General features: G+C 43.2%; 1 protein-coding gene across 9 annotated transcripts in view; it reads left to right on the plus strand.

Annotated features, from left to right (window-relative positions):
- Positions 1-17,486, plus strand: part of nhsl1b (NHS-like 1b) — a 93,814-nt gene that overhangs the window by 29,828 nt on the left and 46,500 nt on the right. The window contains exon 1 of one of the 9 annotated variants that reach the window (XM_047328670.1): positions 8,363-9,490. The exons of 6 other annotated variants lie outside the window; for them this stretch is intronic. In XM_047328670.1, the coding sequence (XP_047184626.1) occupies positions 9,247-9,490 (244 nt within the window). In that variant the 5' untranslated portion in view covers positions 8,363-9,246. Of the gene's footprint in view, positions 1-8,362; positions 9,491-17,015; positions 17,165-17,486 lie in introns of those variants that run through there. 2 more of the 9 variants (XM_047328678.1, XM_047328676.1) reach the window with 2 other exon arrangements.

Here is a 17,486-nt window from a genome sequence, read left to right on the forward strand (position 1 = left end):
CGGTTGGCCTGCCGTCTGCTTAATCAGCATAATTTACTCCCCGTCTCACTCTTTCTGTCTTTTTCTCTTTTATTCTTGATCTCTCTCTCTCTCTCTCTCTCACTCTCTCACTGCTTGCCCTTTTGTCTCTCTCTCTGTCGGCCTTACCTTCCCTCATTCTAGAATCTCACTTCTGCACTCTATCACTTTCTACTTTTATGTCTTCTTTTTATCCCTCCTCCCTGTTAAATCAGTGTTAATGTCAACACTGTGTGTTTCTGGAAGAGGTGCAGAGTGTACACACACAAACACACACACACACACACACGAATTATGGGTGAGGGCCACACACACAAACGCACACAAACACACACACACACACACACACACACACCCCCACACACACCAACGGCTGCTCTGCCAGGCTGCAGGCTGCTGCTACTGTTATTTCACACATCCTGGCTTTTATTAGAGTTTCCCTCTCACTCTGTTCCACTTCTGCGGTTGTTAAAAAGCTTTATATGTAAACACATGGCGTATAACACTCACACCTCAATAGGTTGTAAACACGCTGATTAAAAAAACACCTTTACGGTACTTTCATCCTTTAGCATGCCTTCCACCGTACACCCAACTTTTTTCTTTGTCCCTGTCTCTCTCTCTCACACACACACACACTCTCTCGCGCGCACACACACGCACACACACACACACACACACACACACACACACACACACACACAGGGTCTTCAGCAGAGGACGGTAGCACCTGTAGTATGAAGGCCCCAGTGGGGGTTGGATGGGCGTGTTGCCAGATTGGACTCCTGGTGGGTTGCCAGATTGGCTGTCAGCACATGACCTGAACTTTGTCTTTGCCTCCGTCTAACTGTCCAATCCTCCCCCCTTAGATTCCGCAGGTCTCTTTGGGGAGTTCAGCTTCATTTTAGTTCGAAATGAATCCAAAACCACCGTGATCCATGACCGAGGAGGGTTTATGTGTCTTTCTCAAAGGTTGTTGTTGTAGCAAAGAAGAAAAATTCATACTCTTATCTTCTTTAAGGATCAAATTACTAATTTCAGTGAGACAACAGCCTTTGCCGGCTTTTGGCCCGAGGCAAGAAAACACTGGACAGATTGAGTCTAGTCCAAGAACTTAAGGAAAAACAATAATAAATGTGATTCTTTCAGGTTCCACTGTTATTTTTGGACTGTATAAGGCCATAAGGACTGCAAAGAGCAATAGTGTTAGAAGTAAGAGGAGGGTCCATTATCCAATGGGGTTTACACTATATGGGTATTTTTATAGCTAACGGGATGAGTGCTGCTCTATGTGCCTCATTTATGTTTGCATGGACTTCCTTATCTCACATTAAGCTTTTCTTTTTTTCATTGGGGCACATTAAGTGATGAATCATATGATTTCGGTTTTGATTTTTTTGACATGTGTTTATGACAAGACGACGTGTCTGTGAGAAACTTGGTGATCATTGATCGACGCTTTTAGCACATTAAGTGTCGTTAAGCGTTTTTCAGGCTAAGTGTTTTAGAATGCCCGCCTGCGATGGACTGCCGCGATTGACCCTTTGCCGCCCCAATGACCCTCAAACCATAAGCGGTATTAGATAATTAAAAGATGCTTAAATTATGACAATTAAATACATCTTAAAGCATAAATGATTTGGTAAAATACATGCAACATCTGGAAGAAGCAGTTTCACCGCACTACACACAGATGTGCTGGAAAAACAACAGGAGGTGAAATCTTGAGTCTAGTATTGAAGCGGGAAGTATGGCGGGCGTGTCTGTGTGCATAAGTGCACATACCTGTACAGTAAAACTGAACATTCCTCTGTCGTGACGGCTGCTTCCCCCTCAAACAGCTGCTTCTCTAACTTGCTGTCACCACTCCATCATGGTTGTAAACAATAATATGAAATAAAAGACACTCACATGCTCGCACACATGCCTTCTCCAGCGAGTGCAGCTCTACCCCTGGGATTAAAAACAGGTTCAGCCACATGTCAGAATAGCGGAAGCCCAGTTCAAACACTGTTGCAATGACAAACACGCTGCCCGACAATGTTGAAATGTTGAGCACCCACCCTGACTAATTGTTAAATTTGATTTGCTCAGTGGATTCTCCTCATCTGTACGCATATGGTTTACTTTTTACTTAGAAAGTTAGTTTGTTTACTTAGGGAGAACTATTTAACTCATTTTGTGCCAGGTTTCAGATTTCAAGATGTCCTGGAGAAAATCAATTTTCAACAAGTCATAGCAGAATGTTGACTAAAAGAAAGTTTCAGAGTTTAGATTTAAGTCCTTTTCTTACACTAAACATGCACCATCTGTACATGATTTTATAGATGCCATTCTCTGCGTAAAAGTTCATGGCATATGCAAACCACATCTGGCCTCAGGTCCGCTGCACTGGCTCCACCACTCAGGCACGACTGATCAGGAATGTACAGGGTCGACCACACCCTTTCTCCCCCTCAAACACTGGATGTAGGCCTCCTGTGTGTGTGCGTGTTTGTGTTGGAGAGTGTGTGAATGCCCTGCTCAGATTACCAGAGTTCATTTATCTTCTAAGCTACAGTGCCACTCCCTTCTCAAACTTTTGTTCTTTCCAAGCCACAGACTCACTTTGTTGCTTGTGTACAGTGAATTTGGTCAGAGAGTGTAACAGAAATAAAGTCTCTCACATCATAAACCTACCGCCGTAACAGTGGTGGACTTGCATATAAACTGTACAAATGAAGTGTCATCATATTTCACGGTGTTTCATGCTGGACTCCTGACTGTGTTTCACAGGTGTGGTTCAGACACCCACCCAGGCTGCGCTTCCTCGTCCTTTGTGTTTGGTGCATTTGTTCAGTAAGTGTACAGGAGTTAAAACCCAGCATTCCCTGGTGTGGTGCACACACTCACGCAGCCTGACTCATAGCCAGAGTTAATCCTGGAGTCAGCTGCTGTTATTGGTCAGGGGGTGACAGGTCAAAGGTCAATACCTGCTTCACTTTTCTCTTTGTCTCTGTGGGCAAACTGCACTCACACATGACTCTTTGAGTACACACGCATGCACACATATACACTTTTAAGTGCATTTATACACACACACACACGCAGTGCTTACTGCTGGAATAATTTGTGTTTGAATAAAGTAACACGTGTCCAGAGGAATGAGGGGATTTGTCAAGAGTTGACTCCAGGGGTTTGGAGCGGCTTAGTTTCTGTTTAAGAACTCAAAAAGACCTCTGTGTGTGTGTGTGTGTGTGTGTGTGTGTGTGTGTGTGTGTGTGTGTGTGTGTGTGTGTGTGTGTGTGTGTGTGTGTGTGTGTGTGTGTGTGTGTGTGTGTGTGTGTGTGTGTGTGTGTGTGTGTGTGTGTGTGTGTGTGTGTGTCCTCGAGTCCGCGAATGGGCTATTCCACAGAGGCCAGATTTAGGCCTTGGAAGTTTGAAATAGCAGTGTTATCCCTCACTTAAGATTGATATCTTTATACACACACACACACACACACACACACACACACACACACACACACACACACACACACACACAGAGTGTTGTTAATTGACTGTAGTGTGATAGTGGAGTGTTATGTACAAACATGCGGACCCACGGGGGGGCACATTTTCCGGCCCATTTAGTCTTTCTACGATGACCAAAGATTGCACTGACCAGCAGAGCAGTCAAGACTTTCCTCCTACTCGGAGGGATGTCATTCTGATGGCACCCTCTTGTGGTCAGAAAAAGTTATTACAGCGTGGCCCGGCTCCTCCCCACCCTCTGGAGGTCTGAAGTTGCTTGTCATCTAACCTGATAGAGGGACATTTTATACTGTGTGAGTCACTTTGTCCTCATGCTCCTTATCCATTGTCATGTGGATTAGTCACCTTTACTCTCTGTCAGCTCCCTCCTCCCTGACTGCAGCTTGATCAGGGTTGAGTTACAGAAGAGACGCTCTCTTCATTTGTAGAGATGGTGCATTCATGCCTTCTTTCATTGTGCTGAGAAGCGTGACACCCAACAACGATGCTCTGAAGGCCAGCCTCACCTCACCCCTCCCAACGTCCCACCATTGTTTATGGCAGTTTAAGTGAATCATTGATGCCATTTTATGAGATTAGACAATGGACCCTACCGGGACTCTGATAGCAGAGTGAGTTGTTCTACACACATTCATACAACAGTATTGCACACAAATACTTAATAATACTACTTTACCCAGTTGGGACACCACACAACATATGTAAGCATTCTGCTATCCCACATGCACTAATCATGCGGTTTAAACTACATAGCCACATAAACACAGAGAAATCAGAAAGTAGAGAATCTTGTCTGTTTCTGTTAAAATGAATGACACATTATTTGTCAAAGCAATCACTCCCCTCAAGTTTTGATCTTCTTAAAATTTACCATTTACAGTATCTTCTGCTGTCTTTTATTTACTTACTGACTGATGAAGTTACATCAGACTATGAAGGTTCCCAAAAACATCTGGGACAGCTGAATGGAGAGAGAGAAAACACATTTTTTTGTTTAGTTATTTTGCATGCTGCCATGTTGTCGTGCTCTATTGCAGTTTACTCGGTTGCCCACTTTGGTGCACAATTCTTCAACCAAATGTAGTCTAACCCATAATTTATGCATTTTATATAAAGGAAAACAACAGTGTTGGTTTTTCTGGTCGAGTAGGAAACAAGTAAGTTCCCAACTCTTGACTGGCAAAGGCACAGTTCTGCAAAGTATGTGGGAAAGGTGCAGCATTTTTGTGTGGATTGTACTATATATGTACTATACAAATGCAGTACTCTTACATACATGTGTATGTATGTAATGAGGAGAAGCCCATACACTCCTTCAGAGATTCCAACACCTTCTGTGGGCACTTAATATAGAATTTACAGTAAACACACACGCATGTACGCACACACACATATATATATATACATACGCAGAGGTGCAGCATACTTTCCTTGACTTGTATAACTTCCCCAGGGGTGTACTCTAATTTAAGCCATAGTTACTGTGACTTTCAAACCAGGCCTTAATCTACCTCATTCATTTTACATCGACCTGTGTGCGGTTGCAGTGAAACCAGTTTTTGTTTCCAAAAATACAAGCTGTGCCTTATCAACAGCGTTGGTCGAGTTTGTCTGCAGATGAAACAGAAACACACACACAAACACCAACTCCCATATAACTGTCTGGGTAAATGCGGGGTGGTGAAAAGTAATACAAGCCTTCCGCTGCGCCGGAGCCGAACCCCTGTGTTTAACTGGCTCTGTGGATGCATCACCGCTGAGAGACACACACTGTGAAACTGTACTTACTGGGATCTGGAATTTATAGAGACACTCAGCCAAAAGGCTTTTAGTAAAAAAAAACTAAAAAAACGGACGCACTAATGTTTTTTTCCCCCTGTGGGCTTCCTTGTGTTGCATACAGATGGGCTTGTTTATCTGCGAAATTTACCTTTTTTGTCTGATTGTGTATTGATCTAACCCTAATCTGATGTCTGATTGGGTTACCGGGCAACCAGGTATCTCCTATGTCACCGTCTCCTGTCTCGTGTCAAACAAGTGGTGATTCCAGGTCAAGTGTGTGCGCATGCAACATGACAAAATTAATATTTTTAATCATTGTGATTTTCATTTATCTCAATTATGAGTGGGCGGGACTGACTCATTCAGCGTATCAAGGTGTCGTCTATAGGTGTAGTTTTACACGTTGCATTTTGAGAAATGTTTTACGGTCATAAATATCTGTTATTTAACTTTTTAATATATGTTTGTGATGCAGAGGGATTGTGTGAATCCAGTTTATCATCCCATAACCTTTAATCTCATCTGATTTCATATAATTTAGCTTTAATTACCCTGTAGTTTTTTTTTCATTGTCTGGTCTTATTTTTCCTTTGCCTCCGGTCTCCTTTCTTATTACGTGTCAGAGGAATATTCTAAACTGACATTTGTGAAATATATTGTCTGTTTGAACAGCGTTGTCTCACTGCTAATCGCTGCCCCACGCTGGTGCTGCTATAATCATGTTTGAAGTCTCTGACAACGGGAGTGAAAGTAAACATGAAATTGTGTCTACGTGTTGCCTGGAGCATTGTTGCAGATTGTTATCGCTTAGGTTTCTACGAACTCAAGTTCTCTCCACACGTATATAAGATTTGTTTTTTACACCATCACTAGCCAAGATAATTAACAACATGTAATGTATGGTCTATGTACACATGTGGATTTTTATCAATATTTTTAAATAGACATTACACTTCTAAAGTCAAGGATACAAAAGAGTGAAAAATTTAAAATAAGTGACCTATTGAGAAACTGACCAAATTTAAATTTCTCTCTCTTAAGTTTTTATTTGAGAATATATTTCCAGCCTTTACTACATTTATTGATTTATCAATAAAGAAAATACAGATTTCCCCCTTGAAGACAAACACTGACAACTTATTTGATCATAATCTTTTTGTCTTGAAGCTGAGCTGTTATTTGAAACCTGTCAAAGCTTCAGCCCAACTAAAGCTGTTAGTGTCCACTACACCACGGCAGATATCTGGTAGAACATACTGACCATTGTCCCCGCTGTCACTTCTCTGTGTGCAGCTTTACGAGAATGGAAAAGGGGGGATTTGTGAAATGGAAGCGAGGTGGGGGTCGAACTAGTATGCTGACTTCTTATGAGGACCTTTGACTTTTCAACTCCCCTCGGGGGTTATGGTACTAAAACGACTTGAAAGGAGGAAATCAAAAGACTAAACTGGCCCTTGCTGTCGACCCTTTGTCTTATTTATGCCATCCCCCACGTTGACATGTTGGTTTGTTAATCGTTTTGCCCGTCAGATATGTTAACCTCTTGCCCTGTCGTTGTTTAAATGTTTAATTTCATACTTTATGACTAACTGATCCCTTCACCCACTCACAGCAGAGTGTAATGCTGGTCAATTACTAAAGGACTGTGGACTGTGGCCCTTTGTGTGCAGGCGGAGGGCTTAATAAATATTTATGTGAGTGTGTGCGTGTTTCAGTTGTCACTTCCACTATCTCAGCAAGTGCTGAGATAGTGGATTTCCTCTCTAAAGGGAAAAAGAAAATGAGGTCGGGGACCTGACGGAGTGATTCTGGGTTTACAGTAAGTGTAGGTTTACACTCAACCCAGCCACAAATCTGGCATCAGCTTGCTCCAGTGTAATGGATCCACAAAAGGCAACACTCAATGAGGAAGACGCTGCTTTATATGGGCGTCTAATCTGAACCCACTCTATTTTTTCTGCCTTCAGGCTTCATCAAAATTGTTTGAGTGGAAACAAGAAGATGAAAGGAATTGATTAGGGTTATGAGGCTGCTGTGATACGTGTATACAAGACCCCCCCCCACACACACACACCCACACACACACACACACACACACAAACGTTGGTGGTCACACACTGTGGTTACACTTGGGTGGGAAAACTCCACCTCCCTAACACACTTGCAGAACGCCATAAAGACTTTGTTTTTTGCGCCTGGGGGCCTCTGTTGCTATTTAAACTCACCTCGACTATATGCTGGGCGGTTAAGTATGTGTTGTTGTATATTATATTTTACAGAACAATGTGCACTAATTGCATATATTTGACATAAAAGTTTGAAAACTAAAAACAACTTAGGTGCAATTGCCTAAACGTTTGACTCGTACGACTAAGTTTGACGTGTATATTCTGAATGAAGGCTGTTTGTGGTTCCATGTTCGGTGATGTCTTAAATTTGTCGTTTAACAAGTTCCTCTGGCAGAATGTAATAGTAATGTAAGCGTGTGGTACAACAGTCTTAACATATATTTAAACATACAGCCTTTCAATAGCCTTAACATTTTGCAGTTTTCTTGTCCAAGAAGAAATCCGCCTGGCCCTGCAGATATATAGCATGTTCTCTCAAGAGTCTACAGTTTCTCCATTTATTGATTCCGTTCAAACTGGCCTCAAAAAAACGTCTTGAGCAGCTTGTTGAGTGGGACGCTGTCTCTTTGTCAGAAAAGGGAAGCACCTGATGGATAAGAGATGACAAGGATAACGAGACAAAGGTAAACGGAAGGACAAGTGTGTGGAAAGGAGTCGAGGTGGGGAGGTATAGATGAATGGTTGCCATGCCGGCAAACGGAAGGAGGGGAGGGGCAGAGATCAGGAATCACAGAAAACGGAGGGAGGGAGGGAAGAAGGGATGGGCTGACTCGAATTTCAGCACCGTGGCTACTAGAGTTGGGTGGAACCTTAACCCTATACTCGCAACACACACAGTCAACTCCCGTTGTCACACTCCCGAGGACTGATCAAGAGCGGGAATCAGGGACTCGTCACCAGCACCAACTTTTTCCTTGCGTCACGCCACCTCGTGATTCTTTGCAGCGCAGGCAGATTTCTTTATCACCTGTGCTGATCAGCTGACTGATCCAGACGGCTGTGGACACCTTGACTTTTTCTTCACTACCTGTAAGGATGAACCATTACAATTGATAAACTCTTCTGGAAACCCTGACGTCCGGTGTCATCCTTTGCCTCCGTGCACCAACAGAGGATTTCTAGTTGGAGCTGTAGCGGAAAGGTTTTCACACGTGAGTGTGTTTATGCCGGTGTGGGCGCATCGAGCTGGGAATAGATCCCGCTACGCTGAAACTGAACTGGAGGTAACAACACTCGAGGGCGCACATGATCGTAAACAACAACAACCGCTGACTTGCTATGATTGAAAAGGATCTTGATGTCAATTGGAAAAAACCTCTCTCCACCCTGTCATGCACCCAGAGAAATATTACAGCCGACAGTTAGCGTGCACACTTAAGATTGTGGTGATTTTCAAGATTGCTGGATTTGCCTAATTACCCATTTGGGTTTGGGAATCTCGCCCGGAGTCTTTAAGCGTAAAGGAAGAGTAGAAAAGGAAAGAGATGATTTTGGCGCATTAACAGAGAAATGAACTGAAGGAAAAATAGGTTGGAAGTTGAGCCTGCCTGGGTCAGAGTCCTGATGTGTAACTGTGCAAGCAAAGTGAAAGAAAACTGGGCCATGGCGAAACTTCTGCCCTGGAATCAATTTATCTATAAAATTTGAAGAATTTTTTGCACGTGTGCAGATCTGGATGCTGCATTCAGAAGCGTTTGGAATCTCAAGATTTGACTTTTGTCTACCAACCCATCTGAGGATTCTTTTGTCCAGTTTGAATTGACATTTTGACTCCCATCTTGGACTCGCTCTTATCTGAGTGAGGATGAGAGGAGACAGGAGGTCTTCGTCCTTTCATAAGGACAAACCGGCGGGCCTGTCCCGGGCTCTCAGCTGGCTCAGCGTGTCCACCCTCTCCCGCCAGAGCCGACGCATGTTCCACAGCCAGAGCGAGCTCCATGCCGTCCACAAGGGCCACACTTACTCGCACTCGCACACCCACCTCCATGCTGCAGACGGAGATGAGGACGATGATGACAACTGGGTGTACCAGCCTCAACATAAAATAGGTGAGGGTGAAAAGAAGCAAGGAAGGAAACAGATGACGATACAAGCTCCGTTGCTGCTAACTGAGCGTTTATATGTTTATATATAAATGCTACAGTGGATTCTGTAGCACAGACGCCCACAAAACCACACGGTGTGTTTGACTTGGCAGCATCACGACTTCACACAATGCTTCATTTGAATGCAGTTTTGTTCTCACCCTCAACCAGGAAGCCAGTGAATGACTTGTTTACATGCACAGGCAAAGCAAGAAGTGGGTCACTGTCTTTTTACGGCCCCTTGTTCTCCATCTCCATGTTCCTGACACTTCCTGGCGCGAGGGGAGGTATGCGCCGTCAGTGGGATCATTTAGAGGTCAAGGGGCAGTTTATGTGTGCGATAGGTAAACAATGATGTAAACAGTGATGCGCACAGTGATGTCACAGGCTGGTAGCGATGCGAGCGGAAGGTCTGGTGCCAGGGAGTGAGTGAGTGTGTGTGTGTGTGTGTGTGTGTTCCTCAGTTTCCTGTTCATATTTGGATGTCACCTTGCTTAGAAATAGGTAAGAACACTATTTATACTTCTCATAGTACCTCAGGGGTGTTATGTTTCTAGACTAGCCTCATCACTTATTGATCAGTTAATCGGTCGTGTAGGTGTGTGTACATGCATGTGCGTGCATTCCGTCAGCAGTGTCAATAAGACTCTCGTGACGACGGTTGTAACTGTAGCCTAACCTTTACCTGAGAATGGAAAAAGACACCGATACCCTGACCCGTACAGCAGCCATCTCTCAACTGAACTTCATTAATCCTCATTCACACTTATTATTCCTTTAAAAAATACTCTCAGTATTCAAGTCAACATCATACAACATAAGGATTACTGTGCTAATGGTACATTCCTGCCTACCATGCATGTTTACATGACCAAACGTGACACGTGGCGGTTTGACACATTGTTAGAACCATTTCTAGTATAACTTGGTCCTACCTTGCTACATACAGTGCAGATCCCACCTTTCCATGAGTGCAAAACTTACTTAGAAGTTTTGACAAATTTTCAACATCTGCAACACCATTCACTCTTTCAGACTATTTCAGTCTTAGTCTACTGCAAATTGTATATAAAACATATTGAATAAGTACATCATTGTAAGGCATCTGTTGTGACTTGTAACACATCCTAAATGTTCTGAAACACCTGTGGAGTAACCTAAGGACAAGATGCCATTTCATTGCCTCACAGTAATGTGGAGCTCGTTGCCGTTGTTGTCGTTTATTGCATGTCTCAATCCTTCGCGAGTCGCTCGGTCACCTCTGAACCTGCCCCTTCCTAAAACAGCTCAGGGCCGCGCATGGCTCGAATGGTTGGAGCCGCTGACATTTTTCTCAAAGTCAAAGAATAGAAGCTGCAGCCAAGTTAAGATGAAACGCTACACCATTTTTGGAACATCATCATTAAACCCATGGCTTTCGCCTCGTTACTTTGGCTAGTGTCTTGTCATTACAGTTGTCATAGTGGCTTTACTAAAAGAATCACAACTGATTATCTAAACTAAGTGAAGGATTTACTAAAATTACTGTCAACTCTGCAACAAAGCCTTTTCCTAATATGTAGTTACTATGTGCAGCTCAAATAAGGTGATGTGGCTATAGATCCGTGTTTTAAATGTGTATCTGCAGAATATATACTGACTATTTGTGCAGAAAATGTTCTATCTAAGCCATATCTTTATCTGAACATACTACACTTGAAGTTATTTTTCGGTTTTATGTATAAGAAGGCGATCCTGTGTCATTTTGAATCTGCCTATCTTGTCCATGTTTGTCGCTCACATACAGAACATGGCTCTCGGGGAAGCTTTTCTAAGTAACATGACTTTTGGACACATTTGAGACCTTCATCATTTAGTCATTTGATAGGTTTGATTTTCTCCATTGATTACTTGGGTCGGTAGAGTCAGGAAGCAGCACCACGTTGGTCAATTCCAATTTACGATAATTGATCACTCGCTTGTAAAATCTCCAAAGAATGAAGGCAGAGTCTTTGATTGATTGGATGATATTAGCTAACGAGGTGGCGAGAATGAACGAGAGCGTGAAGAAATTATAGAGCATCAACTTGTCCGTGTTGTTGTTTTTTGTCTTTTCACAGACTGATGCTCTTTCCCCTCTGTACTTTTTGCAGCCTCACACACCATCGTTTCTTTCTCTCCCTCTCTCTCTGTCTCTGTCCGTCATGCGCACAGTCTATATCTTTTTATAGCTAGTTCTAGGCGAGAGACGGTGTCATAGACAAGTCAATATGAAACTATTCCATCCAGAGTATACACACGCATATACAGTACAGTACTATTTGTACACCGCACAGAGGAAACGTCTCATAACAATACTTCTCCAGAATGAACCTGGAGTATTTATAACATCTGGATGTTGCTGCCACACGCTTGCCAGGGCCCATTACAAGACGCATGGGCAGCCGCACACCGTGCCCTTGTGCAAATATAGCCCTAAAATGAGTGCCTGTGGCTCCGAAACCTGCAATTTTGACGCAGCCTCGGGCTCGACTGCTTGGGAGTTTGCCCCGGTAGCCAAGGTAACGGGTGTGCAAGTGAGCGTTTCCTGGTGTTGTGCAGTTTGACCTTGCCATCGGGACAACGCTTAACCAATCGTGCAGAGGAGAGTGCTTCAATAGCCGTGTGTGGTACACAGGCTGCTCGTTGCTGTCGTGGTGTAATTAAATGGACTTAAGGGGTGATTAACAATATTCATTTGTGATCAGGAGAAAAATCCACTCATTACTTTGTTGATTTGTAGATTATTCCCTTTTAAAACTTTTTTTTGTACGACCAGCGATCCAAAATCCAAAGATATTCAATTTACTATTTTGCAAGACAAAGGAATTACAAACACTTTGTTGCTTAAAACAATTTAAACAATTAATCGATTGTCATAATAGTTGCCAATATTTGAGCTTTAAAAATGAATAAATAGAAAAACTGAATGACATAAAACTTTCTCTTGTTCAATATACTGGCATTCAATGGAATTCAGAATTTATTTTTACTTTGTGCAGCTGTAAATAGCTCCTCCATTTCCATTGTGACAGTGTCTGTGCCACAAGTGGGACACGAGTTGGAACTCCTCCGAGAGACAGCAAAAGGTTTTTCCAAAGATGTAATACATGTTTTCTGTTTTATAAGATGTTCCTGGAACTGTCCGCCCCATCATCTACTATTTCTGTCACTTATCCCAGCTGTGAGCAGTTCCTCCATTTCTTCTGGGTAATGCATTATGGGACAATAACACACTCTGTTAATGGGGCCAGAAGCCTGTAGGTGGCGACAGTTGGTGAAAAAGATGTGATTGTTTTTATCTCAGCCACAAGAAGTTAAACTCACACCTTCTCTCTGTCAAGTTTCCTCTCTGAATCAATCAGTAAGTGGACGTAATGGTTGCTCTGGAAGGCCATGTCAAGTAAAAAGATCGGAGAGTCGGGGCCCGGGCCAGACTGCTAAGGCCGTCTCAGCCTTCTTTACTTTGACTTGTCTGAGGATCTGGGCTTCACATGATTACTCTGCTGCCTCTTACATGATGTTTATATTATGTGTCGGCTGCAGCAAAGTCTCCAAGTGAAATGAACTCACCGACTCTTATTCTGATACGTTTGGATTTTTGCTGTTGGAACGAGTGCACTATGTTAACATGCACATTGGGAGATTGGTGGATTTAGATGAATTTAGTGTTTGACGTGTTTTTTTCATGTTGGATTTTTATTCACACATATAGGGCAACAGCATATTGACCTAAATATTAACCATACCCTGGCACACCAGTTTTGTGGAAGCCAGAACCAGAATTGGGTCTCACATCATAAAATGCTGTTAATGAGCTGTTTATGAATTTAGTTTGTATAAAAAGGGTCTTTCAGGACGTATGAGATACTTAGTGAAATTTGAGAGGATTCAGATGAGACTGAACTCTTGTGTAATGGTCTTTTTTTTTGGGAGGGTGGGTTGGACACATTTCCACACACACACACACACACACACACACACACACATACACACACACACACACACACGCACGCACGCACACACACACACACACACACACAGTCATTATCACTGTGTAGTGCATGTGTAAATCCAGATTAGCAGATGATAATTTGCTGCAGGAGGGAAATGTGATGTATAAACCAGTATGGCCTCATTAAAAGACAGACGTGGAAATCTGGTAATGTGGCCCACAGCCCAGGTTGTGTACACACAGTCTTACTGTATGCTTACAGATACCATACATGCATACTTAAACCTTAAAGGAAAAATGTATTAAATTTGCTACAGACTCGAACGGTTTCTAACCATCTTTTTCTCTCTCCCTCTCTCTGCTACGTGCCGACAATGATACCGCTATCTTCAGGTAAGTCACTTTTTCCCCCTCTGACCCATGTGACCTCATTTTTATGTCTCTCAGTTGATCCCAGATCAGACTTGCTGCATACTACAAACCCCCTACAAAGCCTGCCACACATTGCAGTTCAGCTTTAGCCTGATTTAAATCGCATTACGTCTTTATTTCCCTCTAAAAAAACGTAATCTCCGACCTGCCTCACCCACCTCCGTATCGTACTGTATGTATCCTATAACCTTTGTATCATGGGATTTAATCCATAATAGCACAGACTCGCCGATAAAAAGAGGAGGTAGAGGAAAAGCAAGCGATTATATTAGTGAAACATGATTTCAGGTTGTAAGGGGATAAGAGGTCCAGGGCTTGTGTTGATAGGATGCACTGACTAATTCGGAGGTGAGATCTTATAATCTGCCTCAGCACGTATGCAGGAGCTATGATGATGTCATGTGAACAGAAAATTATCTTTATCATTTAAAACACATGTCCAGGCTTGTTTCTTCTATCACATGGTGTGTATTATTTCTGCAGAACCCTCATGAATCTGTTTTAAATAAGAAGCCATGTAGACTCAAACTATTTCCCAGGCTACTTGTCATTGCGCGTCTAACTGCTGGTGTCGCCGAAGCATTGTTCGCCACAGCGAGCCCAGTTCTTATCTGTGTGTGCTATGTAGTTTTATCTCGCACTGACGCAGAGCTCCCTGCACAGTAACAACATGTCGTGTGTTGTCCTGCGCCAAATATGATAGAAGATGTGCAGTACACCGGGTTGACTCACAGTTAACACATTGTCTCTGCGTCTGATATGCTGTTCATGATGACGTTTCAACTGTAGACGAAGACTGTGTTTTTTGGAGACTGACAACAGTGGTCAGCTGGAAATCCTCTGAATATAGTCTTTATATCCTGTCGTCACAGCAAGAGACTGTCATTTAAACAGAACAGTGCTGCCACGTCTTACATAGCTGGGGGGAAAAATACAATCACAGCTTGACAAAAGAAGAAGAAAACTGTCAGAATAATTTTAAAACTATTGACAATACCTACAGCCAAGAGATCACACTAATATGAGAACAGTTACAAATGTGTTCCCAGGCACTTTGCTGTCAAAGAACGTGGTAATTCCCACAGAAATTTTAAATCAATCAAAGCAGTGGTTCCCAACCTCTATGTCTTGTGACCCCTTGAAACAAAGCAGTGTCTGCTTGAAACCTACGTCACCTGTTGTTGCCTCTATGGCAACCACCTCAACCAGAGCTTGATTTGATGAAGAAAAGAAGGAAAAAAGAAGGAAAATGCAGAAAATATGTAAAGTTTTAAACTTTTGTTCATTTCCCACCCCGTGATCATCCTGCAGCCCCTCTGGTTCATATTTTGACCCCATGGAGGGGCCCTGACCTCAAGGTTACGAAACAGAATTTGAGTTCTTCACATTTTGAAAATGTTGGAAAAACCCTCCCAGATTTGACATACTGTTTAACTAATTTAAAAAATATTATTAAGTAACACTCAGATTCATTTGGATGGAAGCAAACGTCTTTGTCACTTTGCTGTTTGCTGTATCCTAGGAAGAAGATATTGATAGGTTCATTGGCTTGCTCTGACCTCATAATGATAATATCATACCATAATTTGTGCTGCCGACAGTCTTAACGTGATTGGTTTAGAAGAGGGAAGAAAACCCACCTCTCAGTTTTATCACTTTTAGCTTTGCCAGAGCAGTGATTAGGGCAGACCTCAACGTGTCGACCCAGTGCCAAGGATTTAATGATGAAGGTGAAAGTAAAAGCCATTTAGGGCAAAGCAGCAGCCAATTAAGGTGAAGGTTTGACGGAGTCACATTTAATTGTCTGGTTGGGGTTGGTTCGTACACAGGGATTTGTGTACGTTTTTAATTGCCGATTATTTCCAGGGTTGTGTTTTCATGGCATTCTCATTTTAACCACTCACCCTTGCAGAGGGGCTCCACATTGCTCGCACTCGCAAACACACACACACACACACACACACACACACACACACACACACACACCAATCAGGCTGTAATTGGTGACATCTGGTCGAGGCAGACATGTCATGGCCTGCAAGCAGTACTGGGGTGGGATTAACGTTTCCATAACACACGCGTGTACAAAAACACATGTACTGTACATACACATAACAAACGCACTCGGGTCACTCTTGGTTAGTTTGTCTTTTCCAGCCTGGAATAAGTAAATCCTTTTCATGTGGACTTGACACATTCACTCTTCTATTCGCGAACTTTTTTTGCAGCTCATGATGACATTTTTTTGTCATTGTAATATTGTAAAGCCCCGGCCTGTGCTCAATGTACTCATATTGTGATCTACAATAAGAACTGCTACTGTTGTTCTCCTTAATGTTGTACTAGAAGTAATTAGCAGGTAAACACTGAAAGCCAAAATGCTATTTTGATGCTGTGAGTGAGTCAGTGTTTCTGTCTCCCATCCGCGTGACTCTTCTGGTTCATCAGTGGCCAACGTGGAGTGTTTGGGACGCACCAAGTTTGTAGCTGTTTCTGATAACAAACTGTTGAACTGTGGGGATTAAAGCGATTAAATTTGATCAGCGCACAATGGATCGGCCTCGAGCCGGGGCCCCCGGCCACACCCCGGACTGCTGACTGACCAGATTCTCTACAATCACAATCCTCGACAAGGCACACGCTTTGTGTGTGTGCCTTTCCCTTTAATAAGTGCAAGGACATTATTTAAATTCATTTATACACGTAATATGTATTAAATGTGTTTGTATCTGCATAAAGGAGACCAATCAAGGGGCTTGTGGCAGATTTAAGAGTTTGAGTTTGACGCCAGGCTTCTGGCTCTCTAGTTCTGAACACTGATGGGGCGGAGAGATGGGTGGGTGGGGGTTTAGCGTGGTAAAGAGATATTCAGAGATGCAGGGAGAGAGAGAGAGGGGAAGCAGATGGGGGGGGGGGGGGGTCACAAAGCAGTTTCCTGCGGTGTAGAAGTTGGCTATCTGCCTGACACTCGTGCGTGTGGGTGTGTGTGAGCGAGGGGAGAGTATGAGGGAGGGAGATGGCGAGGGAGGAGACGGTAGAGAGGAGTGTATGTGTCAGGATCCGTGTGTCCATGTGTGAACACTTTGGCCGAGCAGTGTAGATAGAGAGGGAGAGAGGGAAGGAGGGCGAGAGAGAGGGGAACCTGGACACTGTAAGAAAGAAGATACCTGTGTTTGTCTTTTGGATAAATGGGAAACGGGAAACTAAGGGAAGAGACATGTTCTGTCTGAAAGGTAAGTGTGTGTGTCTGTGTGTGTGTGTGTGTGTCTGTGTCTGTGATGGTGCGAGACTTTTCCCTCAGATTTTCTGAGACAAAGAAAAGTTGAACTCCATCTCTGTCACAGTGGCTTCCTCTACTCTGTATCCGTCCTCGTCTTCAGCGAAGGAATCCCTCCTTCTCTCGCTCTTTAATCATTTCTTCCTTTGTTCTTTCTCCCTGTCTCTGACTTTCATTTAGGTTCACTGACTTTAATCCTACCTCACCCCCCCCCCCCCCCCCCCCCCATTTGCTTTTTAATCACTCTGCTTTCCAGTTCTTCTTTGACTTTTGGGGAG

Source organism: Scophthalmus maximus, chromosome 18, assembly GCF_022379125.1.
Source record: "Scophthalmus maximus strain ysfricsl-2021 chromosome 18, ASM2237912v1, whole genome shotgun sequence".
Classification (NCBI taxonomy): Eukaryota; Metazoa; Chordata; class Actinopteri; order Pleuronectiformes; family Scophthalmidae; genus Scophthalmus; species Scophthalmus maximus.